The sequence below is a fragment of the Oncorhynchus clarkii genome, chromosome 24, assembly GCF_045791955.1.
Source record: "Oncorhynchus clarkii lewisi isolate Uvic-CL-2024 chromosome 24, UVic_Ocla_1.0, whole genome shotgun sequence".
Lineage (NCBI taxonomy): Eukaryota > Metazoa > Chordata > Actinopteri > Salmoniformes > Salmonidae > Oncorhynchus > Oncorhynchus clarkii.
Window position 1 is genome coordinate 18,488,106 of NC_092170.1, and position 23,066 is coordinate 18,511,171.

Genomic DNA, 23,066 nt, shown 5'->3' on the forward strand with positions numbered 1-23,066 from the left:
CCCTTCTCCTTGTGTGTGTTTGTGTTGACAGAGATCCGGGAGGCGTTCAGGGTGTTGGACCGGGATGGGAACGGGTTCATCTCCAAGCAGGAGCTGGGCATGGCCATGAGGTCTCTGGGATACATGCCCAGTGAGGTGGAGCTGGCCATCATCATGCAGAGACTAGACATGGATGGTGAGTCACATTCAGTACACATTTCACACATTTATAGTACACAGACACATGCAGTTGCACGTGTAACAGAAGGTCCTATGTTTGAGTCCAGTGAGAGACAGGAATGGGACCTGTTACTCGCACACACACATATTTAAACATAAACAGATCCCTTCCTTCCTGTTTTCACACCATGATCACGCACACACAAAGACAGGGACAGGGTCATAGACACACCATCAGACACACACATATACATAAATATATCCCGTTCTTCCTTTTTTACACATTCATACACATGGGCCTACCTATGATGACATAATCACAAGCATAATCAATACATTTACATGAGTACTCATTCACCATTATGCACACACATTTTCATGTACATGCAGTACATTATATGCACACAGAAATGTGCACTCATTCGCACCATACATTCAAATCATGACTTTTACACTTTAAATAAGCATGAAGGATCCTACTATCCAAACACACACCGGAGGAGCATTTAACACATCCTATAGTCCCACTGTAGCAATATCTACCTCTAAGCTGTAGATGTGTAACGTGTTGGCTGTGGTCCCTTGCTCCATTTCATCTTAATACACCGTATTGCACATATTTATGCTAACACATTCACGCACAAACGCGCACGCACCATGCACGCACACACACAACACGTGATTACAGTAGGTCACATAGGGTGCCTGTGGTTTCTGTACTGAAGCCTGTCCCTACCTGACAAAGATATACAGTGCCTTCAGAAAGTATTCAGACCCATTGACTTTATCCACATTTTGTTACGTTACAGCCTTATTCTAAAATGGATTAAATAAAAAAAATCCTCAGCAATCAACATACAACACCACATAATGACAAAGCAAAAACAGGTTTTTAGACATTTTTGCTAATGTATTAAAAACCAAAAACAGAAATACCTTATTTATATAAGTTTTCAGACCCTTTGCTACAAAACAAAAAATTGAGCTCAGGTGCATCCTGTATCCATTTATCATCCTTGAGATGTTTCTACAACTTGATTGGAGCACCTGTGGTAAATTCACCTGTCTATGTAAGGTCCCACAGTTGACAGTGCATGTCAGAGCTAAATCCAAGCCATGAGGTCAAAAGAATTGTCCGTAGAGCTCCGAGACAGGATTGTGTCGTGGCACAGATCTGGGGAAGGGTAACAAAACATTTCAGCAGCATTGGAGGTCCCCAAGAACACAGTGGCCTCCATCATTCTTAAATCAAAGAAGTTTGGAACCACCAAGACTCCCTGGTCAGGGAGCTGACCAAGAACCCGATGATCACTCCAGACTTCCTCTGTGGAGATGGGATAAACTTCCAGAAGGACAACCGTCTCTGCAGCACTCCACCAATCAGGCCTTTATGGTAGTGGCCAGATGGAAGCTACTCCTCAGTAAAAGGCACATGACAGTCCGCTTAGAGTTTGCCAAAAGGCACCAAAAGACTCTCAGTCCATGAGAAACAAGATTCTCTGGTCTGATGTAACCAAGATTGAACTCTTTGGCCTGAAATCTGGAGGAAACCTGGCACCATCCCTACGGTGAAGCATGGTGGTGGCAGCATCACTGAATGTCCTTGAGTGGGTCAGCCAGAGCCTGGACTTGAACCCGATCGAATATCTCTGGAGAGAACAGAACGCTCCCCATTCAACCTGAAAGAGCTTGAGAGGATCTCTCTCTCAAGTTTGTTGCATTTCTTACCCAGAAGAAGAATCGCTGACAAGGTGCTTCAACAAAGTACTGAGCAAAGGGTCTCAATACTTATGTAAAAGTGATATTTATATTTTTTTTCTCCATTATCGGCTATTGTGTTTAGATTGATGAGGTGAAAAAGACAATCTAATCCATTTTAGAATAAGGCTGTAACATAGCAAAATGTGGAAAAAGTCCAGGGGTCTGAATACTTTCCGAAAGGCACTCTACATTTACAAAAATGTTGGTAGATTAGCTTTAATTGTTTAAAGATCTTATGAAAGAGATTGGTGTGTTTTCTCACTATCTAATCATGGCATGGGGTTGTTCAATGACAAATGTGTTTGTTTAAAATCTATCACTTGATGGTTTCAAAGAAATCTCAGAGAAATAAGTACACAGTCAAGTATAAAGAACTGTACAAATGCTATATTTGTGACATTCATATTTAACAAGACATTTTACAAATGTTTTCAATACAGTAATATGAGATCTGTAAGTAAAACATTTACATTTGACATTTTTGTCATTTAGCAGATGCTCTTATCCAGAGTGACTTACAGTATTAGTGCATTCATCTTAAGATAGCTGGGTGAGACAACCACATATCACAGTCAAATATACAGGATATGACCATTCCATTCCAGCTAAACAATGGAAATAAGCTAGTGTTTTGCAAAAAACACATTTTCATTTTCACACATGGGTACACATGAAGGTACCCATAAGCAATCACTTCTGATGAAAAAACACGTAAGGAATTGGTGGTTATAGCATTTTGGAAATCAACTCTTCAATTGAAAGCCATCACCTTCTGTGGAAACATTAGATGTGTCCACAGTAATAGCCACACACATTATGTAACAAATGGCATTTGCTGGCCTTATGTTTCAAAACACTACATAACTGAAAAATATTCAAGTTTTTCACCCATTAGTCTTTTTTTTTAACTTGCATTCTCCACTCAAATGTTTGCTGTTTGTTTGTTTTGTTTTGTTTGGCAGAATTGCAATAAAAACTGTAGTGTGTTGGAATGGTGCAGAGAATGATAGAAAGGGGATAACTGAATGCTCAAGGATGTGGACTGCTTCCTATTGCCTCTCCACTTGAGATAAGAATGAATAGCAAAACAATTTCTCCTCCTGTTAAAGTATACCTGCTATCAAATTGAAGGTTTGTTTGAAATACTGCTTTCGTCTCCTGCTATGGCAGGTTAGAACAGCGAGGAGCACCTATCTGTCATATTTGTTATAGATAGTGCTTGTACATTCTGAGGTGTGACAGCAATCAATGTATGAGTCCCTGTTGATCCCTGTTGGTTTGGTAGAGGGGGAGAACTGGAGGACCATTTCTCATCTGCGATGCCTTTGAAATCGTCAGTTGATTTCACTCGCTGTGACTGAGTGAAGACATTCCTTCAGAAGGAGATAAACTCGCTAGCCAAGATAAGAAGGGTGGACTGGATTGCTGTTGCTATTAAGTCTCTATTATTACAGTGAGAGATGTTTTAAAAACGTACATTTGCGTTCTGTGAAAAGCAATTGGCTTCAATCTCATCTAATTTTCATGTCTGTGGACACAACACAAAAGACCAGGGTGATCAAACGGAGGAGGCATCCATAGCCAAGAACATTGCCAGATAAATGGGATTTGAGGGTGTTTATTGCGTCTTTGCCAAGCTAGCAGCTGTGTGAATTAGAGACACGTGACACATTCACGGATGGCCATTGATTCTTTCTCTCTGAGCAGCAGCTGCAAAAGTCCAGCTGATCACTATAAAATATGGATTGACTCATTGAGTTGATCTGATAATCTGTCCTACTTTCAGAACGATCCCTCAGATTGTTATCCAGCTCAGCAGAATGCCCTTGGTGGATTGCTTATGAGCTTGTGGTCTTTGTTCGAGATATCAGCATTGCAATTGCTCCATTTTCTTTTTATAGTGGTGTAATGTTCGTCATACATGATGCCTGTCATCAGCTGCTTTTGTTAGGAAGTGTTTATGGTTTAAATCACATCCATCCATCTGTCCATCCATCTGTCCATCCATCCATCCATCCATCCATCCATCCATCCATCCATCCATCCGTCCATCTGTCCAGCCATCCATCCATCTATCCATCCATCCATCTGTCCATCCATCTGTCCATCCATCTATCTATCCATCCATCCATCCATCCATCCATCCATCCATCCATCCATCCATCCATCCATCCATCCATCCGTCCATCTGTCCATCCATCCATCCATCTGTCCATCCATCCATCCATCTGTCCATCCATCCATCCATCCATCATGATAGCTCAGGGGCCCTGACTGCACTGTCTACTCTGGCTGACTGTCCCCAGTGATGAGGCAGGATGCCACTCTGCATATGCATGGGCACAGAGAGGGGCAATCGATGGCATCAAATGTGACAGTGCCAGCGTGCCTTAAGGAGGTCACCCCTGTCAGGGGAAAGGGAGGAGAAAAAGAGTGAAGGGGCAGATTGAGTTATCCTGCATGGGCAGCACACAACCTCTTCTGCAGGGAAATGAAGAAGAGGAGGCAGGAGAGAGAATAGGTATAGAATGGAAAGAACACAGACTCAAATTAACATATAGTTTGTGTCCTTCTTACTGATTTGCAATTAAACTTTGTGAATAAGACATGTCATACTGTGTCTAGGAGACGGGCAGGTAGACTTCGATGAGTTCATGACGATCCTGGGACCCAAGCTCCTGTCTTCTGAAACCAGGGAGGGCTTCCTGGGGAGCACGATAGACAGTATATTCTGGCAGGTAAGGACTTCTCTCTTTTAACCTCTATCTTCTATCACCTTTCCTTTACCAAGCACTGGCCTGCAATAGCTGCAGTCATGGCCAGGCTGTGCAATAGCTGGCAATGAAATCAAAGAGACAGAGTGTAGTGTTTCAGTGTGTAGTGTGAAGGGGTAGAGTGTAGTGTGTAGAGACAGAGTGTAGTGTGTAGAGGCAGAGTGTAGTGTGTAGAGGCAGAGTGTAGTGTGTAGAGGCAGAGTGTAGTGTGTAGAGGCAGAGTGTAGTGTGTAGAGGCAGAGTGTAGTGTGTAGAGACAGAGTGTAGTGTGTAGAGGCAGAGTGTAGTGTGTAGAGGCAGAGTGTAGTGTGAAGGGGTAGAGTGCAGTGTGTAGAAGCAGAGTGTAGTGTGTAGAAGCAGAGTGTAGTGTGTAGAAGCAGAGTGTAGTGTGTAGAGGCAGAGTGTAGTGTGTAGAGGCAGAGTGTAGTGTTTCAGTGTGTAGTGTGAAGGGGTAGAGTGTAGTGTGTAGAAGCAGAGTGTAGTGTGTAGAAGCAGAGTGTAGTGTGTAGAGGCAGAGTGTAGTGTGTAGAGACAGAGTGTAGTGTGAAGGGGTAGAGTGAAGTGTGTAGAGGCAGAGTGTAGTGTGTAGAGGCAGAGTGTAGTGTGTAGAGGTAGAGTGTAGTGTTTCAGTGTGGTAGTGTGAAGGGGTAGAGTGTAGTGTGTAGAGGCAGAGTGTAGTGTGTAGAGGCAGAGTGTAGAGTGTAGAGGCACAGTGTAGTGTGAAGGGGTAGAGTGTAGTGTGTAGAGGCAGAGTGTTGTGTGTCAGTGTGTAGGGGCAGTGTTGTGTGTCAGTGTTTAGTGTGTAGAGGCAGAGTGTAGTGTGTAGAGGAAGTGTGTAGTGTGAAGGGGTAGAGTGTAGTGTGTAGAAGCAGAGCGTAGTGTGTAGAAGCAGAGTGTAGTGTGTAGAGGCAGAGTGTAGTGTGTAGAGGCAGAGTGTAGTGTTTCAGTGTGTAGTGTGAAGGGGTAGAGTGTAGTGTGTAGAAGCAGAGTGTAGTGTGTAGAAGCAGAGTGTAGTGTGTAGAGGCAGAGTGTAGTGTGTAGAGACAGAGTGTAGTGTGAAGGGGTAGAGTGAAGTGTGTAGAGGCAGAGTGTAGTGTGTAGAGGCAGAGTGTAGTGTGTAGAGGTAGAGTGTAGTGTTTCAGTGTGGTAGTGTGAAGGGGTAGAGTGTAGTGTGTAGAGGCAGAGTGTAGTGTGTAGAGGCAGAGTGTAGAGTGTAGAGGCACAGTGTAGTGTGAAGGGGTAGAGTGTAGTGTGTAGAGGCAGAGTGTTGTGTGTCAGTGTGTAGGGGCAGTGTTGTGTGTCAGTGTTTAGTGTGTAGAGGCAGAGTGTAGTGTGTAGAGGAAGTGTGTCAGTGTGTAGAGGCAGAGTGTAGTGTGTAGAGGCAGAGTGTAGTGTGTAGAGGCAGAGTGCAGTGTGTCAGTGTGTAGTGTGTAGCGACAGAGTGTAATGTGTCAGTGTGTAGAGGCAGAGTGTAGTTTTTAGAGGCAGAGTGTAGTGTGTAGAGGCAGAGTGTAGTGTGTAGAGGCAGAGTGTAGTGTGTAGAGACAGAGTGTAGTGTGTAGAGGCAGAGTGTAGTGTGTAGAGGCAGAGTGTAGTGTGTAGAGGCAGAGTGTAGTGTGAAGGGGTAGAGTGTAGTGTGTAGAAGCAGAGCGTAGTGTGTAGAAGCAGAGTGTAGTGTGTAGAGGCAGAGTGTAGTGTGTAGAGGCAGAGTGTAGTGTTTCAGTGTGTAGTGTGAAGGGGTAGAGTGTAGTGTGTAGAAGCAGAGTGTAGTGTGTAGAAGCAGAGTGTAGTGTGTAGAGGCAGAGTGTAGTGTGTAGAGACAGAGTGTAGTGTGAAGGGGTAGAGTGAAGTGTGTAGAGGCAGAGTGTAGTGTGTAGAGGCAGAGTGTAGTGTGTAGAGGTAGAGTGTAGTGTTTCAGTGTGGTAGTGTGAAGGGGTAGAGTGTAGTGTGTAGAGGCAGAGTGTAGTGTGTAGAGGCAGAGTGTAGAGTGTAGAGGCACAGTGTAGTGTGAAGGGGTAGAGTGTAGTGTGTAGAGGCAGAGTGTTGTGTGTCAGTGTGTAGGGGCAGTGTTGTGTGTCAGTGTGTAGTGTGTAGAGGCAGAGTGTAGTGTGTAGAGGAAGTGTGTCAGTGTGTAGAGGCAGAGTGTAGTGTGTAGAGGCAGAGTGTAGTGTGTAGAGGCAGAGTGTAGTGTGTCAGTGTGTAGTGTGTAGCGACAGAGTGTAATGTGTCAGTGTGTAGAGGCAGAGTGTAGTTTGTAGAGGCAGAGTGTAGTGTGTAGAGGCAGAGTGTAGTGTGTCAGTGTGTCAGTGTGTAGAGGCAGAGTGTAGTGTGTCAGTGTGTAGTGTGACGGGGTAGTGTGTAGTGTGTAGAGGCAGAGTGTAGTGTGTCAGTGTGTAGTGTGAAGGGGTAGAGTGTAGTGTGTACAGGCAGAGTGTAGTGTGTCAGTGTGTAGAGGCAGAGTGTAGTGTGTCAGTGTGTAGTGTGAAAGGGTAGAGTGTAGTGTGTAGAGGCAGAGTGTAGTGTGTCAGTGTGTAGAGGCAGAGTGTAGTGTGTCAGTGTGTAGTGTGAAGGGGTAGAGTGTAGTGTGTAGAGGCAGAGTGCAGTGTGTCAGTGTGTAGAGGCAGAGTGTAGTCTGTCAGTGTGTAGTGTGTAGCGACAGAGTGTAGAGGCAGAGTGTAGTGTGTAGAGGCAGTGTGTCAGTGTGTAGAGGCAGAGTGTAGTGTGTCAGTGTGTAGTGCAGTGTGTCAGTGTGTAGAGGCAGAGGGCAGTGTGTCGGTGTGTAGAGGCAGAGTGTAGAGGCAGAGTGTAGTGTGTCAGTGTGTAGTGTGTAGAGGCAGAGTGTAGTGTGTCAGTGTGTAGTGTGAAGGGGTAGAGGCAGAGTGTAGTGTGTCAGTGTGTAGAGGCAGAGTGTAGTGTGTCAGTGTGTAGAGGCAGAGTGTAGTGTGTCAGTGTGTTGTGTGAAGGGGTAGAGTGTAGTGTGTAGAGGCAGAGTGCAGTGTGTCAGTGTGTAGAGGCAGAGTGCAGTGTGTCAGTGTGTAGAGGCAGAGTGCAGTGTGTCAGTGTGTAGAGGCAGAGTGTAGTGTGTCAGTGTGTAGTGTGAAGGGGTAGAGTGTAGTGTGTAGAGGCAGAGTGCGGTGTGTCAGTGTGTAGTGTGTAGCGACAGAGTGTAGCGGCAGAGTGTAGTGTGTAGAGGCAGAGTGCAGTGTGTCAGTGTGTAGAGGCAGAGTGCAGTGTGTCAGTGTGTAGAGGCAGAGTGTAGAGGCAGAATGTAGTGTGTCTGTGTGTAGTGTGTAGAGGCAGAGTGTAGTGTGTCAGTGTGTCAGTGTGTAGAGGCAGAGTGTAGTGTGTAGAGGCAGAGTGCAGTGTGTCAGTGTGTAGTGTGTAGCGACAGAGTGTAGTGTGTCAGTGTGTAGAGGCAAAGTGTAGTGTGTAGAGGCAGAGTGTAGGGTGTAGAGGCAGAGTGCAGTGTGTCAGTGTGTAGAGGCAGAGTGTAGAGTGTCATTGTGTCAGTGTGTAGAGGTAGAGTGTAGTATGTCAGTGTGTCAGTGTGTAGAGGCAGAGTGTAGTGTGTCAGTGTGTAGTGTTTAGAGGCAGAGTGCAGTGTGTCAGTGTGTAGAGGCAGAGTGTAGTGTGACAGTTCCTGATGGCCAGATGTTGTCTTGTCTGGTAGCAGTGCCTCCTGCCTTGGAGATGGTGGCAGGACATAATCCATGCGCCGTTTGGCCAGATGTTCCTGCATTGAAATGGAGGGGGAGAGGATGATAGCTAGCGAGGGAGTCAGAGTCAGAGTAGAGAGTTATAAAGTGACAGGGTGAGAAGATTCGAGCGAGTAACAGAAGTAGGGGGTGAAAGCGAATTAATCAAAGAGTGAAAGGGAGAGAAAGACAACGAGAGCAAGTGAAAGAACAACACTTAGAGAGAGAGAGAACCACACTCAGGGAGAGAGAGAGAGAGAGAGAGAGAACAGTCCAGGACGGAGAGAGAGAGAGAAAAAGAGGGACATTTGGCTCTGTGGAGCACACTTGGCAGGGTTCTCTCTCTGATGCTATCATGGCTGTGACCCAGTCTGTCTCTGGGGAGCAGAAGCTCTTGGTTTTCACTGTGAGGACATGCTCTCTGGTGCTGCAGGTGCAGACACAGTGGTCTCCGTGCCAACCCTGTTTGGCTGAGATGAGGTGCTCTGACCTTGACTTGCTGATAGGAGACCAGTGCGCGTGGCTGTATCTTTCTGAGAAGTGGGGGGAAATCAGGGAATTGGAGTTGCTCAGATGATTTCTAGCTACTCCTGTGTCTATAGTTGTCCTCCAAAGAGGGGGGTTGGAGTTGGTCTTGAGTCTTTCGAGGAATTGGTTCCCTCATATACATACTCACATTTTTGATTGTTTGATAAATGAATATCCAGAGGCGCTTGGTTGATAATCTTGCTAATCTAATCTTGTTTGTGATGATACACCGTATACAGTATCTCTGTTTGCTATTCAGAAAATAATATCTTAATGTGATTCCATCCTGATAATCCCGCCTCATTCTCCATGGTCGATGTAGCCTACAGTTTTACATTTTAATGTCCAGTTTCCTGAGGTACAGTGAGGGAAAAAAGTATTTGATCCCCTGCTGATTTTGTACGTTTGCCCACTGACTAAGAAATGATCAGTCTATAATTTTAATGGTAGGTTTATTTGAACAGTGAGAGACAATATAACAACAAAAAAATCCAGAAAAACGCATGTCAAAAATGTTATAAATTGATTTGCCACTCTTTGGCACATGACATGGAGTACAGGGAGCGGCTTAGCTAAAGAGACTGGTACCTAAGCTAAGTTAAGACTGCATCAAAAACAACCGGCAATGTTGTTCTTTGCCAATCAAAGAGTAAAAGTGCAGTTTATCGTTCTTGGTAAATGCAAACAATAACCATATGGGCAAGAGCCCAACTTCCATTCCATATGGATGTGTTTCAGTTACAGTAAATATAGTGCCAACACTTAACCTTAATGAACATAGTACTCTATACCCGCTGGACACAGATGTCATTTCAACATCCAGTTTTGATTTATATTTGATTGAGTTGTCAACCTATGTGAATTTGAATAAAAAACATGAGCTGACGCACAACCAGAGAAAATTATTTTATGTAGATGTGCTGACTAAAGCCAAATAAACAATAAGCTATACAAATAAAGAGTCGCATACTCTCTCTCTCTCTCAGTTTGTGCAGAGTGGGTATCTAGTATATCTGTTAAGCACTTTGTTGATGTAAAAAGAGCTTCATAAAATACATTTATTTGATTGATTAATGGAAAGAAAACTAGACAGAGGCTATGATGAACAAGAACAAAGTAACAAACTGATATAAACGCAATCAGCAAACAAGACCGGCAAAGCTTTCACACCACAGCGTTATGACTGTGCCTCTTGGCAGAACACATCCGAGGTGAAATCTGAATACGTTTGAATAGCCAACCTGTTCCATAAAACATGAATCAGGATGACGGGCCAGACGCACAACAATTCTGTGACACTGAAAGCATTAGCCAGGAGACGAGGAGAGTAACCTTATGAAAGTTCCTGGCTGTCAATGCTTCTGCTGGCGTTTCATAAATCTCTGATGCTTCGGAGGGGAGGATGAGGACGGTGCTTTTAAGTATTTATTCTCTGTGGCATGTTGCTTCAGGGTCTTTCTCCATCAAGGGCTATGTGTGTCACCAAGCAGGCGCAGGGCTTCTCGGCTCAGTCTCTCTGAGAGACACTAGGCTGGTGTTTGTGTGTGCGTGTGTGTGCGTGTGTGTGCGTGTGTCACCAAGCACAAGGCTCTTCAGCTCAGTCACTCTAAGAAGCAGGCTGAAGAAGGCACAAGGCAGCTAACTTAATTAAGACACTTCAGACTTTAGAGGCCTTCAGGGGTTCTGCAACTGGTGCCTCAGCAGAGGAGTTCTTAAGCCCAGTGTCCTGTTTTTCTGTTAACTGAAAGCTAAACAGTCAACTTTATTTTTTTGCAGTTTATTACAAAACCTTATGACATATACTGTGTCATCCAATCTAACCGAATACTAACTTCCTCAAGTCGAATTTTAACTTAGTCATACATTGACGTCAATGGAGTAAGTTCAAGTTTATGGTTTGCTGAGTAGAGCAAGTCAATCTACTAATGTTAGGGTGGTGATGTCACACTCACATCCTTCCCAGTTGTAGAGGTTGGTTGCTTCAGTAAGAAATGATTTAACATTCTGTCATGGCTCTCACCTACCTACTCACTCATCTCTGCTCTTGTAGAAGTTCTTAATGTACCGAATGATCCCATTGGGGTGAATATGTGCATGTAATTAGACAACAGCAAACGTCTCACGTCCGTGTCGATGGTAATGTTAATCATCTGTCTCTCGCATTCCCAGGGTTTCTCTAATGATACCACAATTACAGTCACATCTCATCAGCTTTTCATGTGGTTTGGGGCTTGAGTGTCATTGCTTTGATATTCTCTACTTTAAGTAAGAGTCTCCAACTTTTAAGTATTCCTGAGTGCATAAAAGGCATTACTCTCCATCTTCCTCTCCCTCTCCATCTTCATCTCCCTGCCTCTGACCAGCACCCAAATATAGCAAGGCTACAAAGTACACTTGTGTTATGAGAGCTTTATATGTCACTCCTTTACTCTGTTTCTTATTAGTACTGCAGAATACAAAAGACTGTCAACAGAATAGCGATGTCCGGGTTGACTCATAACACGCTGTCCCTGCAGGTGGGTTTAGGGATATTAAATATTGTGTGGATGAAGGGCAGGTGGGTGGAGGGCAGGCTGAATAAAGGGAAAACAATACCTTAATAAAATCCATAAATGTGTCAATTTTGTGCAATGTATATCTACATCTATATATATAGGCTACATTGAAGTTTTTCTTTAATTATTTTAGGCTAACTGGCATTAGTGCGTAGGCTTTAGGGCCTAACTGTACCCACGCTAAAAAGCTTACAAGCCAATTGCCAAATGCTTTTGGGAACAACAGAAAAGTTCAGGTTGATCCACAGAGGCAAAAAGGACAATGTTGGAGTTTGATTCAATAAGAGAAAAGCTGTGAATTGGAGAGTTGAAAATAAAGAGAAGGGAGGGCCAGAACAGTCATGTTTGTGGAGGATTTGGTGAAATGGTGAAAGAGGATGATAGCAGTTATGTTATGTGCATTGATTGTGAGGCACTATATAAATTCAACAGTCACAAGACAGGGACTTCAAATAGGTCTATGACAAGTCAAGGGAACTGTAGCCTACTGTTCAGATGGGTTAAATAGAAGCTGAAATCCGGACACTGACTGTAGGTCTAGAACCTCTCACATAACCTTAATATTCACTAATTAAGCATTCTCCTTTTTACCTCTGCATTTGGCGATTGGCATGTAGGCTATGTAACGTGTGTACACTTACATTAAAATAAAATAAAATACTAAATAAAAACACAAGGCCTATAGGTTATTTTGTATTTGTATTTATTAAGGATCCCCATTACTACTCTTCCTACTCTTCCTGGGGTCCAGAAACATTAGGGCAGTTATATACAATTAAACATTTTACATAACACTACCCAATACAGTGTGTTCCCTCAGGCCACTACTCCACTATCACATATTTACAATACAACATTCATGTGTACGTGTGTAGAGTGCGTGTCTTATCATGTGTATGTGTGTATGTGCATGTGTGTCTCTTCGCAGTTTTTGCTATTCCATAAAGTGTGTTGTTATCTGTTTCTTAAATCTCATTCTACTGCTTGCATCAGTTACCTGATGTGGAATAGAGTTCCATGTAGCCATGTAGCCATGGCTCTATGTAGTACTGTGTGCCTCTGTGTTCTTGACTTTGGGATTGTGAAGAGACCTCTGGTGGCATGTCTTGTGGGGTATGTATGAGTGTCTGAGCTGTGTGCTAGTAGTTTAAACAGACACCTCTGTGCATTCAGCTTGTCAACACTTCTTACAAAAACAAGTAGTAATGAAGTCAATCTCTCCTCCACTTTGAGCCAAGAGAGATGTACATGCATATTATTGATGTTAGCTCTCAGTATACATTTACATTCCGATGTCCCTCTTTGTGGCACCTGACCACACGACTGAACAGTAGTCCAAGTGCGACAAAACTAGAACCTGTAGGATCTGATAGTCTTGTTAAAAATGCAGAGCTGTGCTTTATTATGGACTTCTCCATCTTTGCTACTGCTGTATCAACATGTTTTGACCATGACACTTGCTCAATTACAACTTGCTCATGTAACGGATGTGAAACGCTAGCTTAGTTAGCGGTGGTTCGCGCTAAATAGCGTTTCAATCGGTGACGTCACTTGCTCTGAGACCTTGAAGTAGTAGTTCCCCTTGCTCTGCAAGGGCCGCGGGTTTTGTGGAGCGATGGGTAACGATGCTTCGTGGGTGACTGTTGTTGATGTATGTAGAGGGTCCCTGGTTCGCGCCCGGGTATGGGCGAGGGGACGGTCTAAAGTTACACTGTTACACTCAATTTCCACATGATTTATTACAAGATTTAGTTGAGGCACACAAGAAGCATGCGCCCTCTGCTCCCGGCGATACGTCCAGACCTCCCACAGCAGGCAGTGCCCCGTCAGATCCAGAGACAGGGAAAGGAGCCGAACTCGACAACGATGTCATTGAGTGCAGTGAAGCTATTCCTTATGTCAGTCTGCTCCAAACCTCTCGCAGACACTCCAGTCCACGTTGCAGTATACGTCAGGCCCGAGCGGCGACAGGAGTTGAGAACGAGAAAGCGTTTTCCCCATAAATTCATGCAGAATAGAAAGGGAAAGGAGCCGAACTCGACAACGATGTCATTGAGTGCAGTGAAGCTATTCCTTATGTCAGTCTGCTCCAAACCTCTCGCAGACACTCCAGTCCACGTTGCAGTATACGTCAGGCCCGAGCGGCGACAGGAGTTGAGAACGAGAAAGCGTTTTCCCCATAAATTCATGCAGAATAGAAATGTGCTTGCTATGGATAGCCACCTCATTCCTGTAATCCTCCACAAGCAAACAACTGCCACATCGGAACTCCAGAATGTCAATATTGCCGTGGACAAAGCGTAATATACACGGTTTCTACAGCGCTGGAAACGTTCGTTAGCTATTCCAGGAGAAGCGGGTTCCATTGCAACCTAGATAACTAGCTGGTTAGTTGGTAGCAGGTGTTGACACAAACACTTAGAAACAAAATAAAAATAAAACAAAATAAAAAACTTCATAAGCAATAGGCCGAAATAACAGGTGGAGGCGCAGAAGACTTACACCCGGTTACGTAACCCTGCACCTTAGAGGCTGCTGCCCCATACACATAGACTTGAAATCACTGGCCACTTTGATTATGGAACATTAGTCACTTTAATAATGTTTACATATTTGTTGCTTTACTCATCATATACTGTATTCTATTCTACTGTAATTTAGTCTATACCACTCCAACATTGCTCATCCTAATATTTATATATTCCTTAATTCCATTATTTGACTTTTAGGTTTGTGTGTATTGTGTGTATGAATTGTTAGATATTACTGCAATGTTGGAGCTAGAAACACAAGCATTTCTCTACACCCGCAATAACATCTGCTAAGCATGTGTATGTGACAAATACAAGTTGATTTGATTTGATGTGAGGTACTTGAGTTCGTGACAGGAGTTTGTGGAGTTCGTGACAGGAAATGATTGTGATTCAACACAGCAGCCTCTGGTCTCTCATACTCTGTTATTGGAGAAATCTATTCTCTGAAGGGATACAGTGCCAACATTGTTTCTATGCCTACGTTGCGTTGTAAATCTGAACTGAAAAACATTTCAGGCTATTCCGTTAAAACAACTACAGCCTATGCGCAAGATGTAATCAAAATTATAATCCTAATTGGCACATTTTAAAATGTCATTTTGTGAGGCGCAGCTGGGAACTAGTTATGTAGGCCCTGCGATGGCAAGTGGTGGTGTCAATAAACCAGAATTGGAGAATCCTCCATCATTGTTTAAATCTCCAGTTTGGTAACATTTTGGCTTCCCAGTAGATTACAACGGCGATGGACTGAGAGTTGTGGATAAAATGTTAACAGTATGGTGCCACCCTCAGTGAGAATAGCCTATGCAGCTGCCAATACCTCAAATATGTTGACACATTTACATCGACATCACCCCAGTACACCGAAGCAAGACAGAAACGCAAATAAACTACATCTCCCCTCTGCATTCAACCAGCCCATGGCAGTTAATTCTGACCATGCCAAAGAAATGACAAATTATTTGTTTATATTTCTTACTAACTAAGGAAATGGCCTCTATAACAGCATTTTCATGCTGTAAGTTTCACAGATCCCCATCTACGACATTCACTCCCCAATTGTCCCCAAGCAACGAACCCAGTGGTTGAGCTGACTATTTGAAAGGACGTCACTGTGCTTGCTTAGCTGTATCTCTTTCCCTCCAATCCATCTCATTCCGACAATCAAACTCTGGACCTTTACAGGTCCCCATTTGCTACATATGCACAATATGCAGTCTCTTTAATGATCTCAAAATATGGCCTTTCTCTCTGGGCATTATATCATGTGAAACCTTAATTAAGGAGACCATTCTAGTCATTATCACCAAACCTTTGTATGAGCTACTGCCTTTTAAAAGCTGTATATGAAAGCTGCTTTCATACAGCCTCAGTGAACTGAATCTGTGTAAGAGACATTACCATTGCATTATTCTTACAGCCCACACTCAGTCAGTCAATGTCTCTCTCTCCCTCTCTCTCCCTCTCCCTCTCCCTCTCCTCTCTCTCTCTCTCTCTCTCTCTCTCTCTCTCTCTCTCTCTCTCTCTCTTTCTCTCTCTCTCTCTCTCTCTCTCTCCCTCTCTCCCTCTCCCTCTCCCTCTCTTTCTCTCTCAAAATATCTTATTATTTAGGCATGACATTTTGCTGGACTGTTATACATCCTAAAATATTAAAATGTTTACAGTTTTTGTCAATTGCTAAAACACAATTTCTGAAACCTTGCTCCATTTCCTGAAAACATTAAACAAAAAAACTCATCTTCAAGCACTATTTACATAACCTCTGACTCCCCTTGCAAAATGAAACATTCGCCTCAAAACAGTTTTACCTGTGTTCAAAATCAAACGCTGCTCTTAAATCATAAACAAAGTGATCAAAATGATATACACTCCCAATCAGTCAGTAAACAATGCACCGAAAAATAGGAAACACATTGTTCAAAACATACAATTCTCAGGGAGAAGTACATTTTGAATCTAAAAAAAATATTCATATTTTTCCGTAATTGTCTTTTGATGAACGAAAACATGTTCTATCATAGTAGCTCAAAATTGATCAGAAATTATTACTCTGCTTTGCTCTTTGCAATTTTGTTTCTTGTTCTTCCTCCTCCTTGTACCCCTATTTTTACAGTACTGTACCCTGCATCTCACAAACTTGTCATTTGTCTCTGTGATACTGTAATTCTTGTTCTTTGTTGATATGAATCTGCAACCAGTCAAAATCTATTGAGCAGTCAGTACTGTTAATAAATGGAAAGCACAATGTTCAGGACCATACAATTTGTCTATTGTACAGTATACAGCCTACAATGCACTGTACTACAGTATCCATTCTCAGACTTTCTCCTTCCCACCTTCAACAACCTGTTTGCTCTCTGAACTGGCTTATATTGGTTGTGTCGCATCATTTGAAACAGGTTAAATCAATTTTGAGTGGTTGTGTTCAATCAATGACATGGGTTCTCTTTGTATTTGATTGTTGCCACTTGTGTTTACCAGTATGGATGACATGTGCATTAGAGTGCAGAATGTGTTTTGAGAATGAGAATGTGTTTAGAGTTTTGCTAAAAAGCCTAAGTGAGATCTGCAAATTGTGTTTTACCATGTGAAATGGTTTAAGGTATTGACAACAGACTACATAATTAGCTAAATGAGTCCAGGCAACTGAGAAATTTGTTCAGCCAATGGGTTTTAGTGTTTTAGCAATTGAGAAAAGCTGTAATGGGTAACTTCAGGCATTTATGTTAGTCAATTGAATTCTTAGAGAGAGAGAGAGAGAGAGAGAGAGAGAGAGAGAGAGAGAGAGAGAGAGAGAGAGAGAGAGAGAGAGAGAGAGAGAGAGAGAGAGAGAGAGAGAGCAATATTTACTGTGATGAATTCAGAGTCAGCATGATTGAGAGTTCATTTCATTACTTTTAAAAATGTAAAAGGTTGCTCATTCTCTTGCACCAGAGTTTTGGCTGTTCTGAAAAGGTAATAATCCTTGAATACAGATCAAGCCAGATTCGGATTAGATAGGAACACATGGACCTTGGCCTCATAAAGTTTCCATAATGCTTCAATCTTAAAGAGATGCATGTATTACCCCTGGAACAGTTCAGTTTACATTAGCCTACCCGACAATGTCACCTTAACACTTCTCGTTTCAGACCATCTCACCTCCTGGGCCCATCTAAAAAACTATTCTCAGAGTATGAGTGCTGATCTAGGATTTGTTTTGTCTATTAGGTCATAATGAATGAGATTACATGGACAAGGGGGCACAGCACTCCTACTCTGAGATACTTTACAAATATGGGCGCTTGACTTCAGTTTTCCGTTATTCTGGAAACTCCTACCTGTTTTGAATAATTACGAGCACCCTACTGGCACACACTGGTTGAATCAACGTTGTTTCCATGTCATTTCAATTAAATTACTTTAAACCAACGTGGAACAGACATTGAATTGTTTTCTGTGCCTGGTGGGACAGGTCAAGTTACCTGATCTGTCCGATGTTAATAAATGGGCTCAGGGGTAGCCAGCAGTACTCTTACTAACCTGCTGAATGTTAAACAGAATGTCTGTGTCCTGCACATCCAGATACTGTGAAGTAAAGTATATTTTGTATTTTTTTTTTAAACTTTCTTCCGAAGGCAAGTTGAGCAAAGACTAATGTAATTTTTGTCTGGCTTGTGCCTAACATAACAAAACCCTTTCCTGTAGCTGAGATAATTGACAGCCAGGTGAGATGACTGATTAGGACCTGCCTAGAGAAGGATTGACAGAGCACAGCAGGGGTGAGACCATTATTGAGAGGTTGAACCTTTCTAATTATTATTCACACAACCTCACATACTTCTTCTTCTTCTTCTTCCTCTCCTTCTTCCTCTTCCACACCAGTCTGTATCAATGCTTATTATTACATTCAGAAAGGTTAAAAACTCTTACTAAGTAAATGCATTTCCTTTTTCCCTTGTACGATACGAACCTCTGAAACGCACAAACAATTACCAAAATGCCCCTTTTTTACGTGACTTTGGGAGTTGTGAGATTATTCTTTGTAGCTTTCTGGAACTCAGCAGCAGATTCAAGCTGCTGATTTAATTGTCTCTGGCTGTGATGATTCATCCTATGATTATATCAATTCCAAGCTCAGAACCTCATCAACTAGTTCTTTTCACATCATCTAAATAAGAAATGTCAAATCTAATTAGTAGAATCTATTTAATGTTGTTTATTTACAGTTTTGTTTTTATCGTTGAGGTTTACCGTTTTGTACCCTTGTGTACTAGGCAGTAAGTGAAACTCACTACACATGAGCACAGTTTACATGTGTAGTGAGTTTCACTATCGCACAGATATGTAGACCAACTGTTTTCTGTCAGCCATTGTTGTGAATTGTGTGGCAGCCTAATATCTATACAGCTGAGGGATGAGACTGGGGAAATGTACCACTTTCCAAATAATTGAGCTAGGATTGAACTATGGATGCAAGGACTGACAATATATTATGGGTTTTAACACATTCTGAAACTATACATTGTTTTTAGATTTGCTGATGTTTTGACACAAACTGTTTTCCCTTGAAATAAGAATCTTGGGCTGTATCTAATCTAAGCCTATAGCTAGGTTTTCTTATTCTGATCCCAGCCATATTCAGACAGTTTAAGATGTGTTGTGCAATGTGTTGTGCATTAGCTAGCACTCTGTCTGAAGCCTAATACATTTTACTCTCATCAATAAATCACTTCCGTTAATCTTTCATTTTCCCTCCATTTGTGCAGGGGCATCTCTTTTTTAAGCAAATCAAATATGATGAATTATACATGGACCACAATAATCTTTCTGAAGAGAGAGAGAGGAGAGAGAGAGAGAGAGAGAGAGAAATAATGTTATTATTTTTGTATTTAATTTTGTATTATTATTTACTACCATTTTATATTATTATTTGCTATCATTTATAATTTTGTTACAATGTATATTGTATACATTGTTGCTTTGGCAATATTGACACAATGTTTTTCATGCCAATAAAGCAGCTTGAATTTGAATTTGAGAAAGAGAGAGAGAGAGAGAGACAGTCAGACAGACAGACAGACAGACAGACAGACAGACAGACAGACAGACAGACAGACAGACAGACAGACAGAGAGGGGGAGAGGGAGACAGAAAGGGAGAGAGGGAGACAGAAAGGGAGACAGAAAGGGAGACAGGGAGACAGACAGACAGACAGACAGACAGACAGACAGACAGACAGACAGACAGAGGGAGACAAACAAAAGGAGACAGACAGACAGACAGACAGACAGACAGACAGAGAGGGGGAGAGGGAGACAGAAAGGGAGAGAGGGAGACAGAAAGGGAGACAGAAAGGGAGACAGGGAGAGAGGGAGACAGACAGACAGACAGACAGACAGACAGACAGACAGACAGACAGACAGACAGGGAAACCAAGCGACGGAAATAGTTTTTTTATATCATCAGTTACACAGTGGACGTTTTAACTGGGTGAGTTAATTATTAACGAATTGCTTCTCTGGGTTATGATTTTTTATAGGACATAAGTAACATTATTTAACAGGCTTCTCTCACAGCACTGATAGTGATGTACTAATGGACAGGAAATTGAATGTCAGTAATGGTATACATATTTCTGACTTCTCATTTCCATGTTATGAGAAGAACTCCACAAGTGCCCTCAGCTATTCTTTGTTAGTCTGCCTGTCTGCCATATTCTCTCTGGTGACAGTTGGACTATAATTTGAAAACCTGAACATCAGTGGCTCAGAGTTTTCCTTTTCGATATTACATTAATTTATTCCCTATTTCTTCACATGAAGAAGGGTACTAAAGGTAGCCTACAACCTTTGGGAAGAAAGACAGACTCATAAAACTATTTGCTCCGGGAAACTTAGACGAACATAAAGTGATACTGATATTGTGCATCAGTAAAGACATCCTCTAGATCTCTCAGGCTAGAATGACAACTGAAATGAGACTACTGGTTAAAAAAATACTGTAAAGTATTTACTTTCCTCTTGAACGTTTCTGTAGAGACTGACTGACTCACTAAATCAAATCAAATTGTTTTTGTCACATACACAGTTTACAGCAGGTATAAAAGGTGCAGTGAAATGCTTACGTGCTAGCTCCTTCAACATTGCAGTACAATAATCGATATCAATAAGTGTTTTGGTCGAGCACTTGAATAAATAGTACAGATGCATTATCTTAATTTGACCATGCTTCTCACAGCAGGAATATTATCCTGCAGCAACAGGAAATGTGAATTATTATGTGGATTATAATTAATGGACATTTTTTAAAGGGTTGATCCATTTTTTGTGCGGACAAATCAAGTATGATATTTTTAAAGTGGAAATTACAAACGTAAAAAACCTTGAATGCGCTACAATTTGCATTTCCTGCTATGCAGAAAATTATTTCCGACAACAGTGATCAAATTACAGTGCTAGATAAAGGGGGAGTAATCAGGTTAGTGATGGAGTCCAGGTGTGCCTCATGATGAGGAGCAGGTGTGTGTAATGAGGGTAGCCAGGTGTGCATAATGATGGGTTGCCAAGACTGGTGGTTAGTAAACCGGTGATGTCGAGCACTGGAGCGGGGGAGCGGAAGTAGACGTGACAATTGTGTGTGTGTGTGTGTGTGTGTGTGTGTGTGTGTGTGTGTGCGTGTGTGTGCGTGCGTGCGTGTGTGTGTGTATGGGTTGGATGTGTGGTGACTCAGTCCAATAAGTTTTTATGGTGCAGATAGTCTCTGTGGTACAGATAGTCTCTGTGGTACAGATAGTCTCTGAGGTACAGATAGTCTCTGAGGTACAGATAGTCTCTGAGGTACAGATAGTCTTTGTGGTACAGATAGTCTCTGAGGTACAGATAGTCTCTGAGGTACAGATAGTCTTTCTGGTACAGATAGTCTCTGTGGTACAGATAGTCTCTGTGGTACAGATAGTCTCTGTGGTACAGATAGTCTCTGAGGTACAGATAGTCTCTGAGGTACAGATAGTCTCTGAGGTACAGATAGTCTCTGAGGTACAGATAGTCTCTGGGGTACAGATAGTCTCTGAGGTACAGATAGTCTTTGTGGTACAGATAGTCTCTGAGGTACAGGTCGGGGAAAGTATACAGCTTGGGTTTTGAAGTTCAAAAAAAGTTTGTTAGCCAACAGTAAACTATGACCCTTTAGGATCCAACGCTAGTTAGTTAAGCACAGTAGATGGCTCCCTTTAGGTCAAACACAGTCCGAGCGAAGCACTTAGTATATCAATATCTCAACCTTAGACCATCTCTGACCATACATCTGTGAAATGATTCTGGTATAAAGAGAGAGTATAAAGGGTGCTGGGTATAAAGAGAGAGAGTATAAAGGATTCTGGATATAAAGAGAGAGAGTATAAAGGATGCTGGGTATAAAGAGAGAGAGTATAAAGGGTGCTGGTATAAAGAGAGAGAGTATAAAGGGTGCTGGTTTAAAGAGAGAGAGTATAAAGTGTGCTGGGTATAAAGAGAGAGAGTATAAAGGATGCTGGGTATAAAGAGAGAGAGTATAAAGGATTCTGGGTATAAAGAGAGAGAGTATAAAGGATTCTGGGTATAAAGAGAGAGAGTATAAAGGGTGCTGGGTATAAAGAGAGAGTATAAAGGGTGCTGGTATAAAGAGAGAGAGTATAAAGGATTCTGGATATAAAGAGAGAGAGTATAAAGGGTGCTGGTATAAAGAGAGAGAGTATAAAGGGTGCTGGTATAAAGAGAGAGAGTATAAAGAGTACTGGTATAAAGAGAGAGAGTATAAAGGATTCTGGATATAAAGAGAGAGAGTATAAAGGGTGCTGGGTATAAAGAGAGAGTATAAAGGATGCTGGGTATAAAGAGAGAGAGTATAAAGGGTGCTCGTATAAAGAGAGAGAGTATATATTATTCTGGGTATAAAGAGAGAGAGTATAAAGGATTCTGGGTATAAAGAGAGAGAGTATAAAGGATTCTGGGTATAAAGAGAGAGAGAGTATAAAGGATGCTGGGTATAAAGAGAGAGTATAAAGGATGCTGGGTATAAAGAGAGAGAGAGTATAAAGGATTCTGGGTATAAAGAGAGAGAGTATAAAGGATGCTGGGTATAAAGAGAGAGTATAAAGGATGCTGGGTATAAAGAGAGAGAGTTTAAATGATGCTGGGTATAAAGAGAAAGAGTTTAAATGATGCTGGGTATAAAGAGAGAGAGTATAAAAGATGCTGGGTATAAAGAGAGAGAGTATAAAGGGTGCTGGGTATAAAGAGAGAGAGTATAAAGGATTCTGGATATAAAGAGAGAGAGTATAAAGGATGCTGGGTATAAAGAGAGAGAGTATAAAGGGTGCTGGTATAAAGAGAGAGAGTATAAAGGGTGCTGGTTTAAAGAGAGAGAGTATAAAGTGTGCTGGGTATAAAGAGAGAGAGTATAAAGGATGCTGGGTATAAAGAGAGAGTATAAAGGGTGCTGGTATAAAGAGAGAGAGTATAAAGGATTCTGGATATAAAGAGAGAGAGTATAAAGGGTGCTGGTATAAAGAGAGAGAGTATAAAGGGTGCTGGTATAAAGAGAGAGAGTATAAAGGGTACTGGTATAAAGAGAGAGAGTATAAAGGATTCTGGATATAAAGAGAGAGAGTATAAAGGGTGCTGGGTATAAAGAGAGAGTATAAAGGATGCTGGGTATAAAGAGAGAGAGTTTAAATGGTGCTCGTATAAAGAGAGAGAGTATATATTATTCTGGGTATAAAGAGAGAGAGTATAAAGGATTCTGGGTATAAAGAGAGAGAGTATAAAGGATTCTGGGTATAAAGAGAGAGAGAGTATAAAGGATGCTGGGTATAAAGAGAGAGTATAAAGGATGCTGGGTATAAAGAGAGAGAGAGTATAAAGGATTCTGGGTATAAAGAGAGAGAGTATAAAGGATGCTGGGTATAAAGAGAGAGTATAAAGGATGCTGGGTATAAAGAGAGAGAGTTTAAATGATGCTGGGTATAAAGAGAAAGAGTTTAAATGATGCTGGGTATAAAGAGAGAGAGTATAAAAGATGCTGGGTATAAAGAGAGAGAGT

The 23,066-nt window shown here is 42.0% G+C and overlaps 1 protein-coding gene across 2 annotated transcripts in view; it reads left to right on the forward strand.

The window, feature by feature from the left end:
• Positions 1–23,066, forward strand: part of LOC139382762 (calcium-binding protein 8) — a 56,044-nt gene that overhangs the window by 17,665 nt on the left and 15,313 nt on the right. For both annotated transcript variants that reach the window (XM_071126898.1, XM_071126897.1), the window contains exons 3-4: positions 32–175; positions 4,546–4,658. In XM_071126898.1, coding sequence (XP_070982999.1) covers positions 32–175; positions 4,546–4,658 — 257 coding nt within the window. The remainder of the gene's footprint in view (positions 1–31; positions 176–4,545; positions 4,659–23,066) is intronic.